This window comes from Rhipicephalus microplus, chromosome 6 (assembly GCF_043290135.1).
Source record: "Rhipicephalus microplus isolate Deutch F79 chromosome 6, USDA_Rmic, whole genome shotgun sequence".
NCBI classification, from domain to species: domain Eukaryota; kingdom Metazoa; phylum Arthropoda; class Arachnida; order Ixodida; family Ixodidae; genus Rhipicephalus; species Rhipicephalus microplus.
In genome coordinates this window covers 102,112,757-102,126,770 of record NC_134705.1, presented here as the reverse complement: position 1 = coordinate 102,126,770, position 14,014 = coordinate 102,112,757, and the positions used below count along the sequence as shown (strand labels likewise).

General features: G+C 43.8%; 1 protein-coding gene across 1 annotated transcript; it reads right to left on the bottom strand.

Annotated features, from left to right (window-relative positions):
- Positions 1–442: 442 nt before the first annotated feature.
- LOC142764846 (uncharacterized) lies at positions 443–13,174 on the bottom strand. Its single transcript, XM_075865387.1, has 3 exons — positions 12,910–13,174; positions 2,917–3,094; positions 443–619 (listed from the first exon to the last, which is right to left on the bottom strand). Exons 1-3 carry the CDS (start codon positions 12,978–12,980, stop codon positions 482–484), a joined length of 387 nt encoding a protein of 128 aa, XP_075721502.1. The 5' UTR covers positions 12,981–13,174; the 3' UTR covers positions 443–481.
- Between the last annotated feature and the right edge of the window lie 840 nt (positions 13,175–14,014).

Sequence of the window (14,014 nt, the reverse complement as noted above, 5' to 3'; positions counted from 1 at the left end):
ATATAATGTGCAAAACTGTATTTCCCCACTGGTTTACACGTTGCCTGTAGCAGCAATTCTCAAACATGCAAAGCACATCACAAGTTTTCGTCTATGATTTCACATTCAACCAATGATGCAACGCCGCTTCGTTGTTCATCTTCTAGAAGTTCCTTTCAACACAGACGCACAAAGGCGCATGCATATAATACAAATAAGCAAATTTCATCTGGAAAATTATTATTTCACTAGGCAGCATAGATTATATTCTGCCTTGCCGACCTCTAATACAAAAGATTAAAATGCTTTGTTGGCAATTGGCCATTCGTTGCTTCAAAGTTTTATTGGTATGCTTAATGTGAATGAAAGCGGATTGGGTAGCATAAAAGAACAAATCTGCCATAATACAGGTATCGAAGGCGAAAAAATTTCTGCAAATACATCACTCCAGGAAAACGTGGGATTTAGTACTATTTCTTTATTTATTTATATTGAAGCTTTATTACATAAAAAGGTCACCAAGGGAAGCTGTCTTGGCACAATGTTTTTCTAGAAGCAAGGAAGCAGAGACACCATATTCACTCTTGCCAAAACCGCTGCCACCATGATTTGGGTTCACAGTAACCATGTACACATTCATCTGAAGGAGGCAAAAAGTAGTTTTTTTTTTAAATGTCACGTGTTTTACACAGTTACGAGCATGGTCAATCCACATCACCGCGTTCTAGGAAGTTTAACATTGTATATTGACCTCAAGCCAGACACCACAACACATTTACGTATGAATTTAGTCTGTTTGTCATTGCTGAAGCATAAAATTCTGATTGTAATCAAATATGAAATAAAGAAGTTCATTATAAACTCATTCGGTTATTTCAATAACGCAGCGGTTACATCAAATATAGTTATATCAAATCACTAGTTCCAGCACTTTTTCTATCATCGGCCATACCACGCTAAACGTACTGGTTCTTATTCGAACTATTACCTTCAAACCTTTTCATATCAACTGTCTCATCTACTCCAGAACAAAAGCAATGTTCGTGAACATCTAAAAGAAAGTAGTGCTAAATTATTCTAGCGAAAACATTTGAACTGTGTTTCCTCTGCTGTAGTGTTCCATAAGTATACTATTTTGTTTTTTTTTCTTTTACTGTTTTTATATTTATTTTACTGTTTGAGTACTTTTCATTCCAAGGATGCTAATTTCTTTAGAATGTGTTGTTCTGTATTGCACATGCTTACCGATCTAATGTTTTCTTGGTTTTGACAGCTTATATACTTTTTACCTTGCTAAAGCGAATTGAAGCCGGTTGTAGCGTGAAAATTCAAAAGAAATGTTCGAGAAATGCTTTTTGTTTTTTTATTTTGCTTTTACATTCCTGAAACAAAAAAATCTGTATTTCTTTTTTTTTTTTGTTGTTGTTCGACTGCATCTCAGCAAACGTATGAGTGGAGGAACCATAGTCAATCTAGAGTAATGTGCGTCTAGTCCATTCAGCCTAGGCAATTTTCTTTTTGCCGAAATGAGCAGAATGAATGAATGAATGAATGAATGAATGAATGAATGAATGAATGAATGAATGAATGAATGAATGAATGAATGAATGAATGAATGTCCACTTTAAGCGCTCGCTTTAGGGGCGGCAGACTCACTTGTCATCACAGGGGTCTTCAAGCTCAGCCGATACTTTTACTAAGAACATGCATTTTGCGAAAATTTTTATACCCCGCCGATTTCTCTCACGATGAATGGTTTAAAGAGTAGCGCATAAGCATTCTCCTCATTCCTGTTGGAAGCAAATCTTGAACTGACATTTCAGTTCGCAAACTTGGCTTATGCCCAAGCAGACAGTTGCCGTTGGAACTGTCAGATCCAATACACGAAGTGCCTTACTAACTTGTGATAGAACTAGTAGGCAAGAATGAGGAAGACAGCGGGATAAGTGTTACGCTCAACAAGTGGGTGACACGACGGGCATGTCTACCATATCTATGACATGTTTTGACTTCTCTTAGTGTCTAGCTCAAAAAGCAACTTTGATAGCGTACCTCCAACTACCGAGAAATTGCCCTCTCTTCCCCGTTCTCGCAGGTGATAGCGGAGTCAAAGAACTCTGCCCTTCCGCGTGCTTTCACGTTACAAAAAAGCAACTAATTTATCCGACATTTGATCGTTCAAGGTATTTGCAAGAGTGCGTTTGTGACAGTGAGGCAGTACGGTCGGTTCCTATACTGAAAAGCGGAATATTTTACCGAGTTATTTCTTTAGGTATGGTCACTGTTATTTTAGTTTCGTAATTACGGGAATGGCTACAGGAGCTTACGCCACATAATTGACGTTTTGAATAGCACAGGTATGGGAACTTGAAGGAAAACAATAAAGGCGATTTCAACGCGAGAAAATATTTATGAATAACAAGCGCGATAAATCATAAAAAGAACCTTTCACTGGCGCATTAGATGTTGATCTAGATAAACTTCTGGAAAATAAAAATCCCATTCTATTACCATGCTTTGTCGACTGTCACGCGACCCCGACTTTTACACCTGGGCTGTCTTTTCATGTCTTCGAGAAAGAAAAAGATGGTTATATATATATATATATATATATATATATATATATATATATATATATATATATATATATATATATATATATATATATATATATATATATATATATATATATATATATATATATGTGTGTGTGTGTGTGTGTAAACCCTTTTTGAACGCGAGTGTCGAGCTAAAGCAGAAAAAGTAAAACAAACGATAATTTTGCATAAATGCGTACCTATTGAAGTAAATATTTATAAGAGTAAATAGCTGCAACCAGCTTCAATGCAATCACACGAATAATGTTTCTTAATGCTAGGGTGTTTCTAATCAATTTATATAAATTTCTTTAAAGGCTTGCTTCAAACACATATATACCTTCTTTATTAAGACAAGGGCAGTGCCCGTCGTATCTTCCTCCTTTGAGCTGACCATCGGAGCATCGTTCGAAGGAATCTGAGAGTCTTTTGCATTGAGCTCCGTCCTCCAACAGTACGCAGCAGAGGCCGTCTTGGCAATTGTTACCGTTGAAACAACCAAATCCAACGCCACCTTTCTGCAATTCAAAGAACACACGCAGCGTACACACAGCCAATTCTTAACTAGCGAGATCTTTACTGCAAGAGCGTGACGTCGGTAACGTTTTACCCGTGTGTGACTCCCAGGTAAAATTTGTCGCTTCCAGTAAAACTCGGTGTAATACAGAATTGCCAATTATAATGTGTTTTATTAATTATGCGAGGTCTCACTGATCAGTGACTTTGATATTTAGAGTTTTTTTATATTCACGCGCAAACGTTAGTACACCGGGTACCAGCTAACTCGGAGAAAATTTGTTCGAAAACATGAGCTCTAGGAAAGTTGAACCCGCTGTATATAATCAAAAGTTATGTGTGCCAAAGTCGAACACTTATACCATCCTGTTTCGGCCTGCACTTCCTACCGTCCGCATGAAACGCCTTAACAGACAGTCTGTGTCGAGGTCTCTGGAAACGCTCGTGCCAAATGAGATCACGGACATAAGAGTGAACGCCAGAAAGAATATACTGGCTGTGGACGTTTTGCACGCAAGTGCGTTGGGCGTTCTGCGCAGTGTAACTGACTTGGACGGCAACCAGGTGCGCTCTCATGTTCCCTTGGGATGTGATGTAGTAACCGGCGTAATCTACGACATTGATGTCGCTATTTCCAATAAGGACTTACAACTTCTTGTCAAGTCAATAACTGATACTCCAATTGTTGATGTCACCCGGCTAGGCAAGTCTCGCTGTGTGAAGATTGCGTTTAAGAGCACATCACTCCCCTCTCATGTGAAGGTGGGGTACTTCACATATGCTGTGCGGCCTTTCATTCCAAAGCCTCTCCAGTGCCGTAAATGCATGAAACTTGGACATGTGAGCAGCGTCTGCGAGAATTCGGTGGTATGCCACCGCTGCGCCGAGCACCAAGAAGCGGATAAGTGCATCGCAACTGTCAAGAAATGCTCTAATTGCAATAGATCCCATGAAGCCACTTCGAAGGACTGCCCGCGGATTCAGAAGGAAATTGCCATCTTGAAGGAGATGGTGCGTGATCACTCATCTCATCGAGAAGCCGCAGCTAAAGTCAGAAGGCGTCGATCACGTCGACGTCGGTCTTCGAGGACGCCCGCTACCTCCTCGACACGTTTGCCAGATCCCTCATCAGTACCACCTCCTTTGCCTCCGAGACCACATGCCGTAGGAAAGGCTGTAAAGGACAAAGCCAGTGAGCATACCCTAACTGCGACAGAGTGGCCTGCACTTCAAAGGGGAGCAGCATCAAGCGAACCGAAGAAGTTTCATGACCACCAGTCCGTGATCCCGGTTCGAGATCTTTCCAACCAAGACAGGCAAGTGACTGCAATCGTGCAATAATTAATTGCCACGATTCGCACGCTACTGAGCAGCATACAATCTCCGTCTGCTAAAAGTGCACTGCAAATACAAGATGCACTGAATCCAGTTCTTGCTAACTTCGTATTTTACATTCGCACAGACTTGACTTATCTTTCGCACCCAATAAGTTCAAATGACGACAATCAGTACGTGTGTCTTCGTGTAAAGAAGAATGCAGTTTCGTTCACGCTTATTGGTGGATATATATCTCCGTCATCGGGATTTCACTGCAACAGATTAAAAGACATCCTAATGAGAACCGATGGGCCTTGGATCATCACCGGTGACTTCAACGCCCATCACATGCTTTGTGGGAGCACTAGGATGAATGCCAGGGGCCGGAACATTGTTACATTCGCTTCCGATTACGATCTTTCCATCATGAACGATGGTACCCCCACATATCTGCGGGGTCTCACGTATGGCAGTTGCCTTGACCTGACATTGGTGTCACGGTGCTTCTCTCACAAAGTTAAGTGGTTTTGCGATATTGAGACTCATAGGAGTGATCACATACCCACCTACGTGACGATCGATGGTATCGTAAAAAATTTCTCTTCCGGTGTTGCAATTGGCACTGACTGGTCGATGTTTACATCGCGTGTTGAGAACGCTTGCCAAGAAGGCCTCGCCTGCAGCCTGGAAAATACCATAGCGGAAGCTATGCAAGCGTCCAAACGTAAATTACTATTTTCGTCTAAAATAACACAGTTTGACATCGAACTGGAAAAATTGCGAGCTATACGAAGGCGTGCTGAACGACGATACAGACGCACAAAATCAATTTACGATCTGAGGGAAGAAAGGCGGCTCCACAAAAAGATTCAACGACGCATTTACAAACTGGAGAGTGAACGCTGGAAAGCATTCTGCGAATCTCTAGACCCTCATAAACCGCTGTCATATATCTGGAGAACAGTTCGTGGTCTTCGCTCCTCTCCGCAACAACGGCCCCCTTTTAAAGCTTTGGCACTCCATCATGGAAGAACAGAACCCGAGGTGGCTGAAGAATTTTGCACTAGAGTTGCCGGGAATATTATGAACGAGAGCATCGACTCCGTGATCGTTCTTGAGACGCGATTACCAGAAATAGACATTCCATTCACCATCGAAGAACTGGAAGGTGCGTTAGTCGCTTCTAAGCGCATGTCATCGCCAGGTCCTGATGGTATTACTTATAGTGCGTTGGGACACCTTGGACAAAAATCCAGAAAAGAACTTTTAACATGCTTCAATAACTCCTGGCTCAGTGACAGTGTTCCCCGAGCATGGACAATAAGTTGATTAATACCACTTTGGAAATCGGGAAAATCACCGTTGGACTTGACAGCGTATCGCCCTATTGCCCTCGCAAGCTGCCTCGGAAAAGTGATGGAAAGGATGGTTCTATTTCGTCTCGAGTGGTACTTGGAACGATACACCAAATACCATTCTTGCATGGCAGGCTTTTGTCGGGGCCGCTCCTCTATTGACTGTGTCCTTGACTTATCGACATTTGTTCAACAAAAAAAAAGTCGCAACCGCATGTCAGTGACACTCTTTCTTGACGTGAAGGGTGCGTATGATAATGTAGCTCACGATGCCATCCTCACTTCTCTCGCAGCGATGGGCATTGGTGGACGAATGTTTCAATGGATAAAAGATTATATAACTGGCAGGGGTTTCTTTGTACAAACATATGAGGGTACAACTGCCCAACATTACACCTACTGCGGAGTACCTCAGGGAGGTGTTTTAAGCCCCACATTGTTCAATGTGGCCCTCATTGGCCTGGTGAAGGTTCTGCCAAAGTCGGTGTGCCTATCCATATACGCTGATGATATTTGCCTCTGGAGTGGTGCAGTTACTCGCCCTCAGGTGCGTGCACGAATACAGCTGGCAGCGACCCTCACAACAGCCTACCTTCAGAAACAAGGCCTAAATATATCAACTGTGAAGTGCGCGTTGATGGCGTTTACACGCAAACCAATGACGCCATACCCTGTTTACATCAATGGGCAGAGTGTCAAATATGCACGGACGCATCGTTTCCTGGGCATAATAATCGACAGAAGTCTTTCGTGGAGCCCACATTGTGCGTACTTGAAAAAGAGACTGCTATCTATTGTGCATATCATGAAATTCTTGTGGGGGAAAGCATGGGGAACTTCTGTGGCCTCCATGCTACAGCTGTACAGGGCCCTATTTCTGGGTCTATTGCGCTACAGCTTGCCGGTACTGACTAACACTTGCAAATCGAATACTCATTCATTGGAGAGTTTGCAGGGTCAGGCACTGCGTATCTGCCTAGCACTGCCCCGATGCGCTTCTACTTATGCCACAATCATGCTTGCCAAAGACCATCCGGTCAGGACATATATAGTTGTGGATGGCCTCAGAGCGCACATTCGACATGCTAGCCGTGTCCCCGACCACCACTTGGCCCTTCTACTTTCCGGAAGACCACGTGCTACGTTTTCAGACGTCATAGCCAAGCACCTAAACAGCATTCCAGCAGGATATATGCCAGCTGCGAGAATGGCATGTCCTTTGTGGTGCCTTGACCAGCCGCAAGTACGTCTAGAAATTCCGGGAATCAAAAATAAAAGCAATCACTCCAGAGTAGCATTGAAGCAAGCAACACTGCTATTATTACATGAGTTGTACTTAGACCGAACTCAGATATACACTGATGGGTCCGTTTCGTCCAGCAGCTCATCAGGTGCCGCTGTAATTCCGGCTGCAGCAATGACAATCAAGTTTAGGTTGTCGCATATGACTACATCTACGGCATCAGAGCTTGCTGCTATAAGGGCTGCTTTACAATATCTCGTTCAAGAACGTCCAGGAAAATGGGTCATATTCTTTGATTCGAAGGCAGCGCTTCAGAGTTTGCAGTCTGCCATGCGTAGGAGGAGTCATGACCAACTGGTACAAAAAATAAGACATTGCCATCATGAAGCTCTACCACGAGGGCACGATATTATATATCAATGGCTGCCTGGACATATCGGTATTACCGGAAATCAATTAGCCGATGATGCAGCCCGCTCAGCCCATGAAGAAACCCGTGTAGTCCCGATTCCTCTATCAAGGAATGATGCAGCAAGACAACTTTACCTGCTGGCTCGAGATCTCACACGCACGTTCTGGTCGTCTACCAGCTTCCAAAGGTGTCAATTTTATGAACTGGATCCTTCGCTGAAGCTAAAGCAACCATCACAACTTTCCCGCTCCGATGCGACACTGTTATGCCGCCTTTGGTTGGGTGTTGCATTTAAAATGGTGTACTCCTTTCGCATTGGTATGGCAGACACTCCTACATGCGACTACTGCGGAGCTGAAGAGACCATCGAACACGTCCTGTGCAGCTGCGCTTGCTACGACACACAGCGATGCCAGCTCCGGATGGTTTTGAATCGACTTGACCCCGGACGATTTTGTGTGCAGAAGATAGTAGGACCTTGGGCATCTGCCTCAGTTGCGCCGAAAGCAACTAAAGCACTGCTACTTTACCTAAAGTCAACAAACCTGAGTGACCGCCTGTAGATTGTGTGTGCTCCCGAGTGTGCTCGTGATTGTGTGTACCTTCTCATTTTTTTGCAACCTCTTTTCTCCCCTTTATTCCTTCCCCAGTGCAGGGTAGCAAACCGGATGTGCGTCTGGTTAACCTCCCTGCCTTTCCCTGCATCTTTATTTCTCTCTCTCTCTATGTGTGCATAAGAGCTCTATTTATTTTTTAACTAAGCATTCTCTATTTGCAAACTTTCTTTCACCGACTTCAAAGTTCTTGCTTGCGTCAGAAAATATAGCGTATGGTCAGGGACACTTGAAATAATCTGAGAGGTACGTATTCATTTCATTACAAAGTGATGATCGTTGTGGTTTGTAAGTTCTTCGTAAAGAAAAAAGAACTCTCCACTACTTATACAATTCGAAGCTTTATTTTGTTCCAATACAGCTACGCTGGTTCAACAACGTAACGCACAAAAATCATGCTCTCTGATGGATGCGTCAGCGACGTAGTTTTTTTCGCATTCATTGCGTGAAGGCCAGTTTAATGCGCCGATACATGAATTCGGTCGTATGATAACGAACTTACACTTGGAAACGCTTAAGCAAATGGTCACAAACTCGCGCCAATTTCATGTTTTGTGTGTTTCGCGCGCTTCTCAATTTGCCGCTGAAAACTGCCACATACAAGCAGGCATATTTCAGTACACAATACTTATTGATCGATTCGGACGCTATGAGGTGGCCACCAAGTTAAATGTTATATATCACATGTTCGAGTCAGGGTTAGAGCGTTGGCTGATTGAGCTTAGCTAATTCATCACTGCTCAGTCACGAAAAAGTACAAACTATAAAAACTTGTGACTGCCACACACAAGCAGACAGATTTAAGTACACAGTACTTATTGATTGATTCGGACGTTGTGAGGCGGCCAACAAGTTAAATGTTATATATCACACCGTCTAGTCAGGCTTAGAGCGTTGACAGATTGAGTTTAGGTAATTCATGACAGCTCAGTCACGAGAAAGTACAAACTATAAAAACTTGTGACTGCCACTAATGCACGGCAGGTGCAACTTTTCCGGTGTCTCTTTCAGCATGTATTTTTTGCAGGGGTCCACCACGACTCAACTCGCGTGTTTCCGTCAAGGACATGACATTGCAAAATGTATACTAGCATATTGCAAAGAAAAACGACACTAAACAGTTCCATGCGGGGCGCCAACTCAGCAACTAGTCGCTCCTCAGCACGCGACGCAAACCACTGAGCTACAGAACGTACGTTGACCAGCTAGTTAACGGTAAGCGATCTATCCGCACCATGTACCTTTGGTGGGTCTCAAAGCTGAGCAACTCCAGCACGTTTTCATCGTCAATTGTGAGTTGGAACAAGTGACGCCTTCACATGGCGGGGTCAACATGCGTTTAGATGTTCTCTAGCGTGGTTGCCCGCTCACGCACACGCTTACCGTGGGATGCGGGCGCTTTTCTCCTGTGAAGCTTTCACTGCAGGTTCGCTTTGAAGTTACAGTGGTTTAAGAGTACACAGTCACTTCACTCGCTGCCACGGCCGCGTTTACGCAAGGAGCACGCTACTCACACACGAAGTAAGAATTGTGACAGTTGTTCGCACTCGTCTTGTGTATACCTGTTTGTTCGTTTCGTGCGTCTTTCTGTTTCAGCAGCGTACTTCGAGTATCGGCCTGTGACAGTTGTTTGTCCGCACTTGTGCCGTACATGCTCATTTCGTCCGTGGATACTGCTTGAGGTGCGCGCTGGAAAATTCGAAACTCTTGTCGTTTTTCGCGTGACAGTGTTATTTGTTGCTGGAGCGTTATTTTCTTCGTCCTTGTGGCGAAGCCATGCACAATAAAGGCACAACTACAACTGCGAAGATACGTTTACTTTTCGTCTTATACTCATTCTAAATGGAGGGATTGGGCACGTTTTTTTAATATACTTGAGTTGGGACAATGGAAATATTGTCCTTATTGTTTCATAGTGCGTCGTTTAAAAGCCTTCGTAGCGAAATTAAAATGAGAGCTCATGCCTCTTATTTAGGTTACACAATTACGAGTGTGTGAATGAGTGGGTTAGAGGTTTTTTGTTTCGCTCGAACCATTGCACGGTCGCTCACTGAGACTTGCCTTCTCTTAAAAAAGATTCACAAAGGTTCAAATAATTTGAAGAATGATGCCATTTTTTATGAAACGTGATTACGGCAGCAGGCTAAGTGACCTTCGTTCAATCCGCGGATTCAACGCAAACATTGCTATAAAACCGCAGAAATTACAAAGTTATGAGCAGCTCCCTGATGCCGTATATTGATGTACCTGGTCGGTCATAGCACGCGTTTCGCTCGCGAGGCTTGCAGTGGCCCTTATCCTTTTTTGTATTTCACTCCAAGCGCACCGAGATGACTGCTTCCATGCGCTTTTCGCGCCGCGGAGGCAGCCGTTGTGCTTCATACCTGCTTGAGCCGCGCTCTTCGGCAGCCACCGTACGCTTCCACTCGCATCTACAGAGTACGACCTGCGGGGTGGGGGTGCCAATTCTGTCCTCAGAGAAAACATGAAGGGGATGAGAAAAATGCCCCCTAGGGTGCTCGTATATTTCCAATCGGAATAAAGTAATAACAACTATTCACGTATGGCCGTGAAACAGAGTTGCTTTGATTAAAATGTAGTAGTTTCGTGAAGCTCACTCGCGCACGCAATTCCTCAAGTTAATTGAGAAGGATATACGAAATTCAGTGGTACCAAGAACAAAATTTGTTTTTTAGGGGCGAAGCTTTTTATAGCGGCACCCGTTCGTTTCCCGTAGTATGTAACTAGTATAACATTTTGACCTCCAAGGTGGTGCCGGTGAGAGACTTCTTCTCTGCATTGTTGAACAATCAAAAATAGTGTTCAATGCACATGTCAATGGCTGCTGATGGGGAATGAGAGACAGGAGCATTCGGCTTTTAGTTAACGCGCAGGCTGCGATCACGATTAGCAGCCATTGGCATGTACATTGAGCACTATCGGACAAGAAAGGGTTGCTACGTTATACTCGCTGGGTGTAACCTCCTTAACTTTAGAAAGGTTTAGCGAGCGTTGAGCCGCAGTGCCATGAATACAATGAATTTGTATATGCCATGAATGAACTCGAGGTGGTTAAAAATGGGAAGTAGAGACGAAGCGCAAGCCGTAAGAAAGTAAAAGCCGAATTCTCCGCCTCTCATTTCCCATAAGCAGCCATTGGCATGTACATTGAGCACTATCTGACTGAAAAAGTTTGCTACGTCATACTCGCTGGGCGTAACCTCCTTGGTTTTCGAAAGGTTTAGCGAGCGTTCGGCCGCAGTGCCCTGAATACAGTGAACTAGACTATACCATGAACGCGAGGTGGTTAAAAGTGGGAAGTGGACCCGAAGCGCAAGCCGTAAGAAAGTGTGCGTGTGCCACCTCTAGTTTAGTCCTTGGAATGTCCGCTGGATGGCGGTGCTTCTATATGGGGAATATTCTATATGGGCAAGATTCAGTAAAGAAAAAGAACAATGCACATGCTGCGGGAAAGATAAGGAAACGGCGGAGCATGTTCTGATTGAATGTGGAGATATCCACCCAGGTGTACGTTTGGGCACGAGCCTACAGGAAGCCTTGGGTTTTAGGGACAACAATGGAAAGCTGAACACACCCGCGATTGAAATAAGTAAGAGACGGTTAGAGTATTGGTGGCAGAAAATTAGAGAGAAAGGACAAAAATAAATATTGGAAAAATAAAATATGGACAGTGTGCCGTAAATGGCAGAGAACTTAAGCTGAAAATTTACCTTTTTTCCATTAAGATAGAATTTATCGAAGTAGAGGCATTAGGCCAACAAAAAAAAGAAAAAAGGTTTTCTTTTTTTTTTGTCGAGCCTGGTGGCATACTTGTCACCACCCCGTTATAAAGGGGACGCTCATAGCATCCATCCAGCATCCATCCAATATAGGATGAAAAGATGCGAGATGGTGGTACTTGGAGTGTTGAATAGATGGACGAACGGACACATAGACAGATGCGTGGATGGACGCATGAACGGACACAGGGTGGCTGCATGGATGAACGCAGGGACGGACGCACGAACAGACGCACGCACGGACGGGCTGATGGACGCATAGACCGTCACACTGACGGACGCATGGACGGACGTAAGCAAGAACGAATGAACGGAAGAATTCTTCGCCCCACTCTCCATCATTCACTCCGTGGATATGCTGCCTTTTTTTTTTTTGTGAGCCCCATAAATACGGGTGTAGCTTTATTACTAAGAAAACACGACAATCAGTGCGATTTGCGTCATCGCCAACTACGCTACTGATACATCTCCCAAACATTATGTAATCATATGGTGGTTTTGCTACTTTACAACTCATGTATTATGATCCTCACCATCAACCCACCGACAATGCGCCCCATATTTCGTTGATGGGCCGGAGGGGTTTTACAGCAGTCGCCACAAACAAACCTTTGCCCAAGCATCATGTTAGTTATACTTGATATCTACGCAAGCGCTCGCAATACACTTTAATGATGAAATCATTTCAGCTAATCGACAAAGGTACGCCGTTCCTGTGCCATACATTAGCAACTACTGAGTGACTCCCGTTCATGCAGCCCATATGCTTTTTCTGTCTCCTCTGTCCAATTCCGCTTTCCTTATCATGCTTCTTTTAAACCTTGCAAGGTATTATTCTTCTCTCTCTATTCACCACAGCTACAATTCATTATACGCCGTGATCCGCCATCCCTGTCTTTCATTTTTACCTTTGCGCTCAATTTGGAATGCCAAGCAAACTGCACGCGTGCACGACCGCAGAGAGCTATGCTTTAACGACGCACACAATGTTCGAAAAAAGTAACATTCTGGGGTACTTTATGCAATATTCATGACATTATATTCAGTTCACGCAAGTAAGCAAGCAGGTTACTTACGTAGGGCTTACTTCGTCGTCTAATATTGGGAAACTCGATGCGATGTTGACCCTCGTTATCGAGAAAACCATCCACAATAAGAATGCTTCCAGCCAAGAAGCACAGGACAAACATGGTTCGCATTTCTTCTGCGAGCGTTTCCGTAGACATCCCGGCGCAAATATTTATCGATGCTAATCTTCACCTCATTATATTCCTTTCTCCCGAAATGGCCCATGCTTAAGGGCTGCGTTTCAACGGTCGGTGACGAACTTTGCGTCGTCATACGAATGAGCATGCTTTGCGCATGTGGCAATGAATCTTTAACGAAACAATTCATCATGGCGTTCATAATAATATCGCGAAAATCGTAATTACAATACAATTCTTACATTTCTAACCAGTCGCGTCATACCACGTTTTAGCAGCTCCACGTGTCTCTGCATAGCTGCTAAACTTAGTAATAAATTCATCGAGGCGAATTAAGGGCAAAAGCCGCTGACTCATCAATTGCTGCATCATCGCACCACTTGGGCATTCTAATTTTAATAAGTGAGCGAAGCTTTCGTATATAATAACATAGTTTCACGTGCTTCGTGAAAGGCGTGTACGTAACACTTGAACTCTTGTTCTGACGATGTGTACTGCTTCACTGGCAGCTAACGTTAATTATTATGTTTTGTACCACGCGACAATATTGATCACGACGAAAATACAGGCACTACTTCTCACGAACAATATAAATTTACAAATAATGGGTGACGCCAAGAGTGACATGCCACTGGTAAAACCTCTTTGTTGTTCCTGAGGGGGGTATTTTATATGTGAAGCATTTTGTTTCCGTACTGTAAGCACTCTCGGCGTTTCTATGCGCATCTATTTATCTATCTAGCCATTTACGTCTTGGTGCTTTTGTGATCAACCCTTTAGCTTGGCGTGAACTGAAATTAGTGTATGAAGGTAAAATGGTATGACGAATTTTACACGCTAGTGCACACATGAATAATGTCACAATCCCGTCGCGTGCGTCTTCACACACTTTGCGCCAGACAGTGACACATACCCGCGAGTGGGTACGTGGCATTGATATGCTAGTATGTCCTATAGGTGATGGACACTTAGTATC

Bases quoted from the DNA above. Each gene is read 5' to 3' on its own strand.
- LOC142764846 (XM_075865387.1), bottom strand. From the start codon at position 12,980: ATGGTTTTCTCGATAACGAGGGTCAACATCGCATCGAGTTTCCCAATA. The intron at 3,095-12,909 runs GTAAGTAACCTG...TTTGAATTGCAG, and splicing joins GACGACGAAGTAAGCCCTAC to AAAGGTGGCGTTGGATTTGG. The intron at 620-2,916 runs GTATATATGTGT...TGCCTCCTTCAG, and splicing joins CCCTTGTCTTAATAAAGAAG to ATGAATGTGTACATGGTTAC.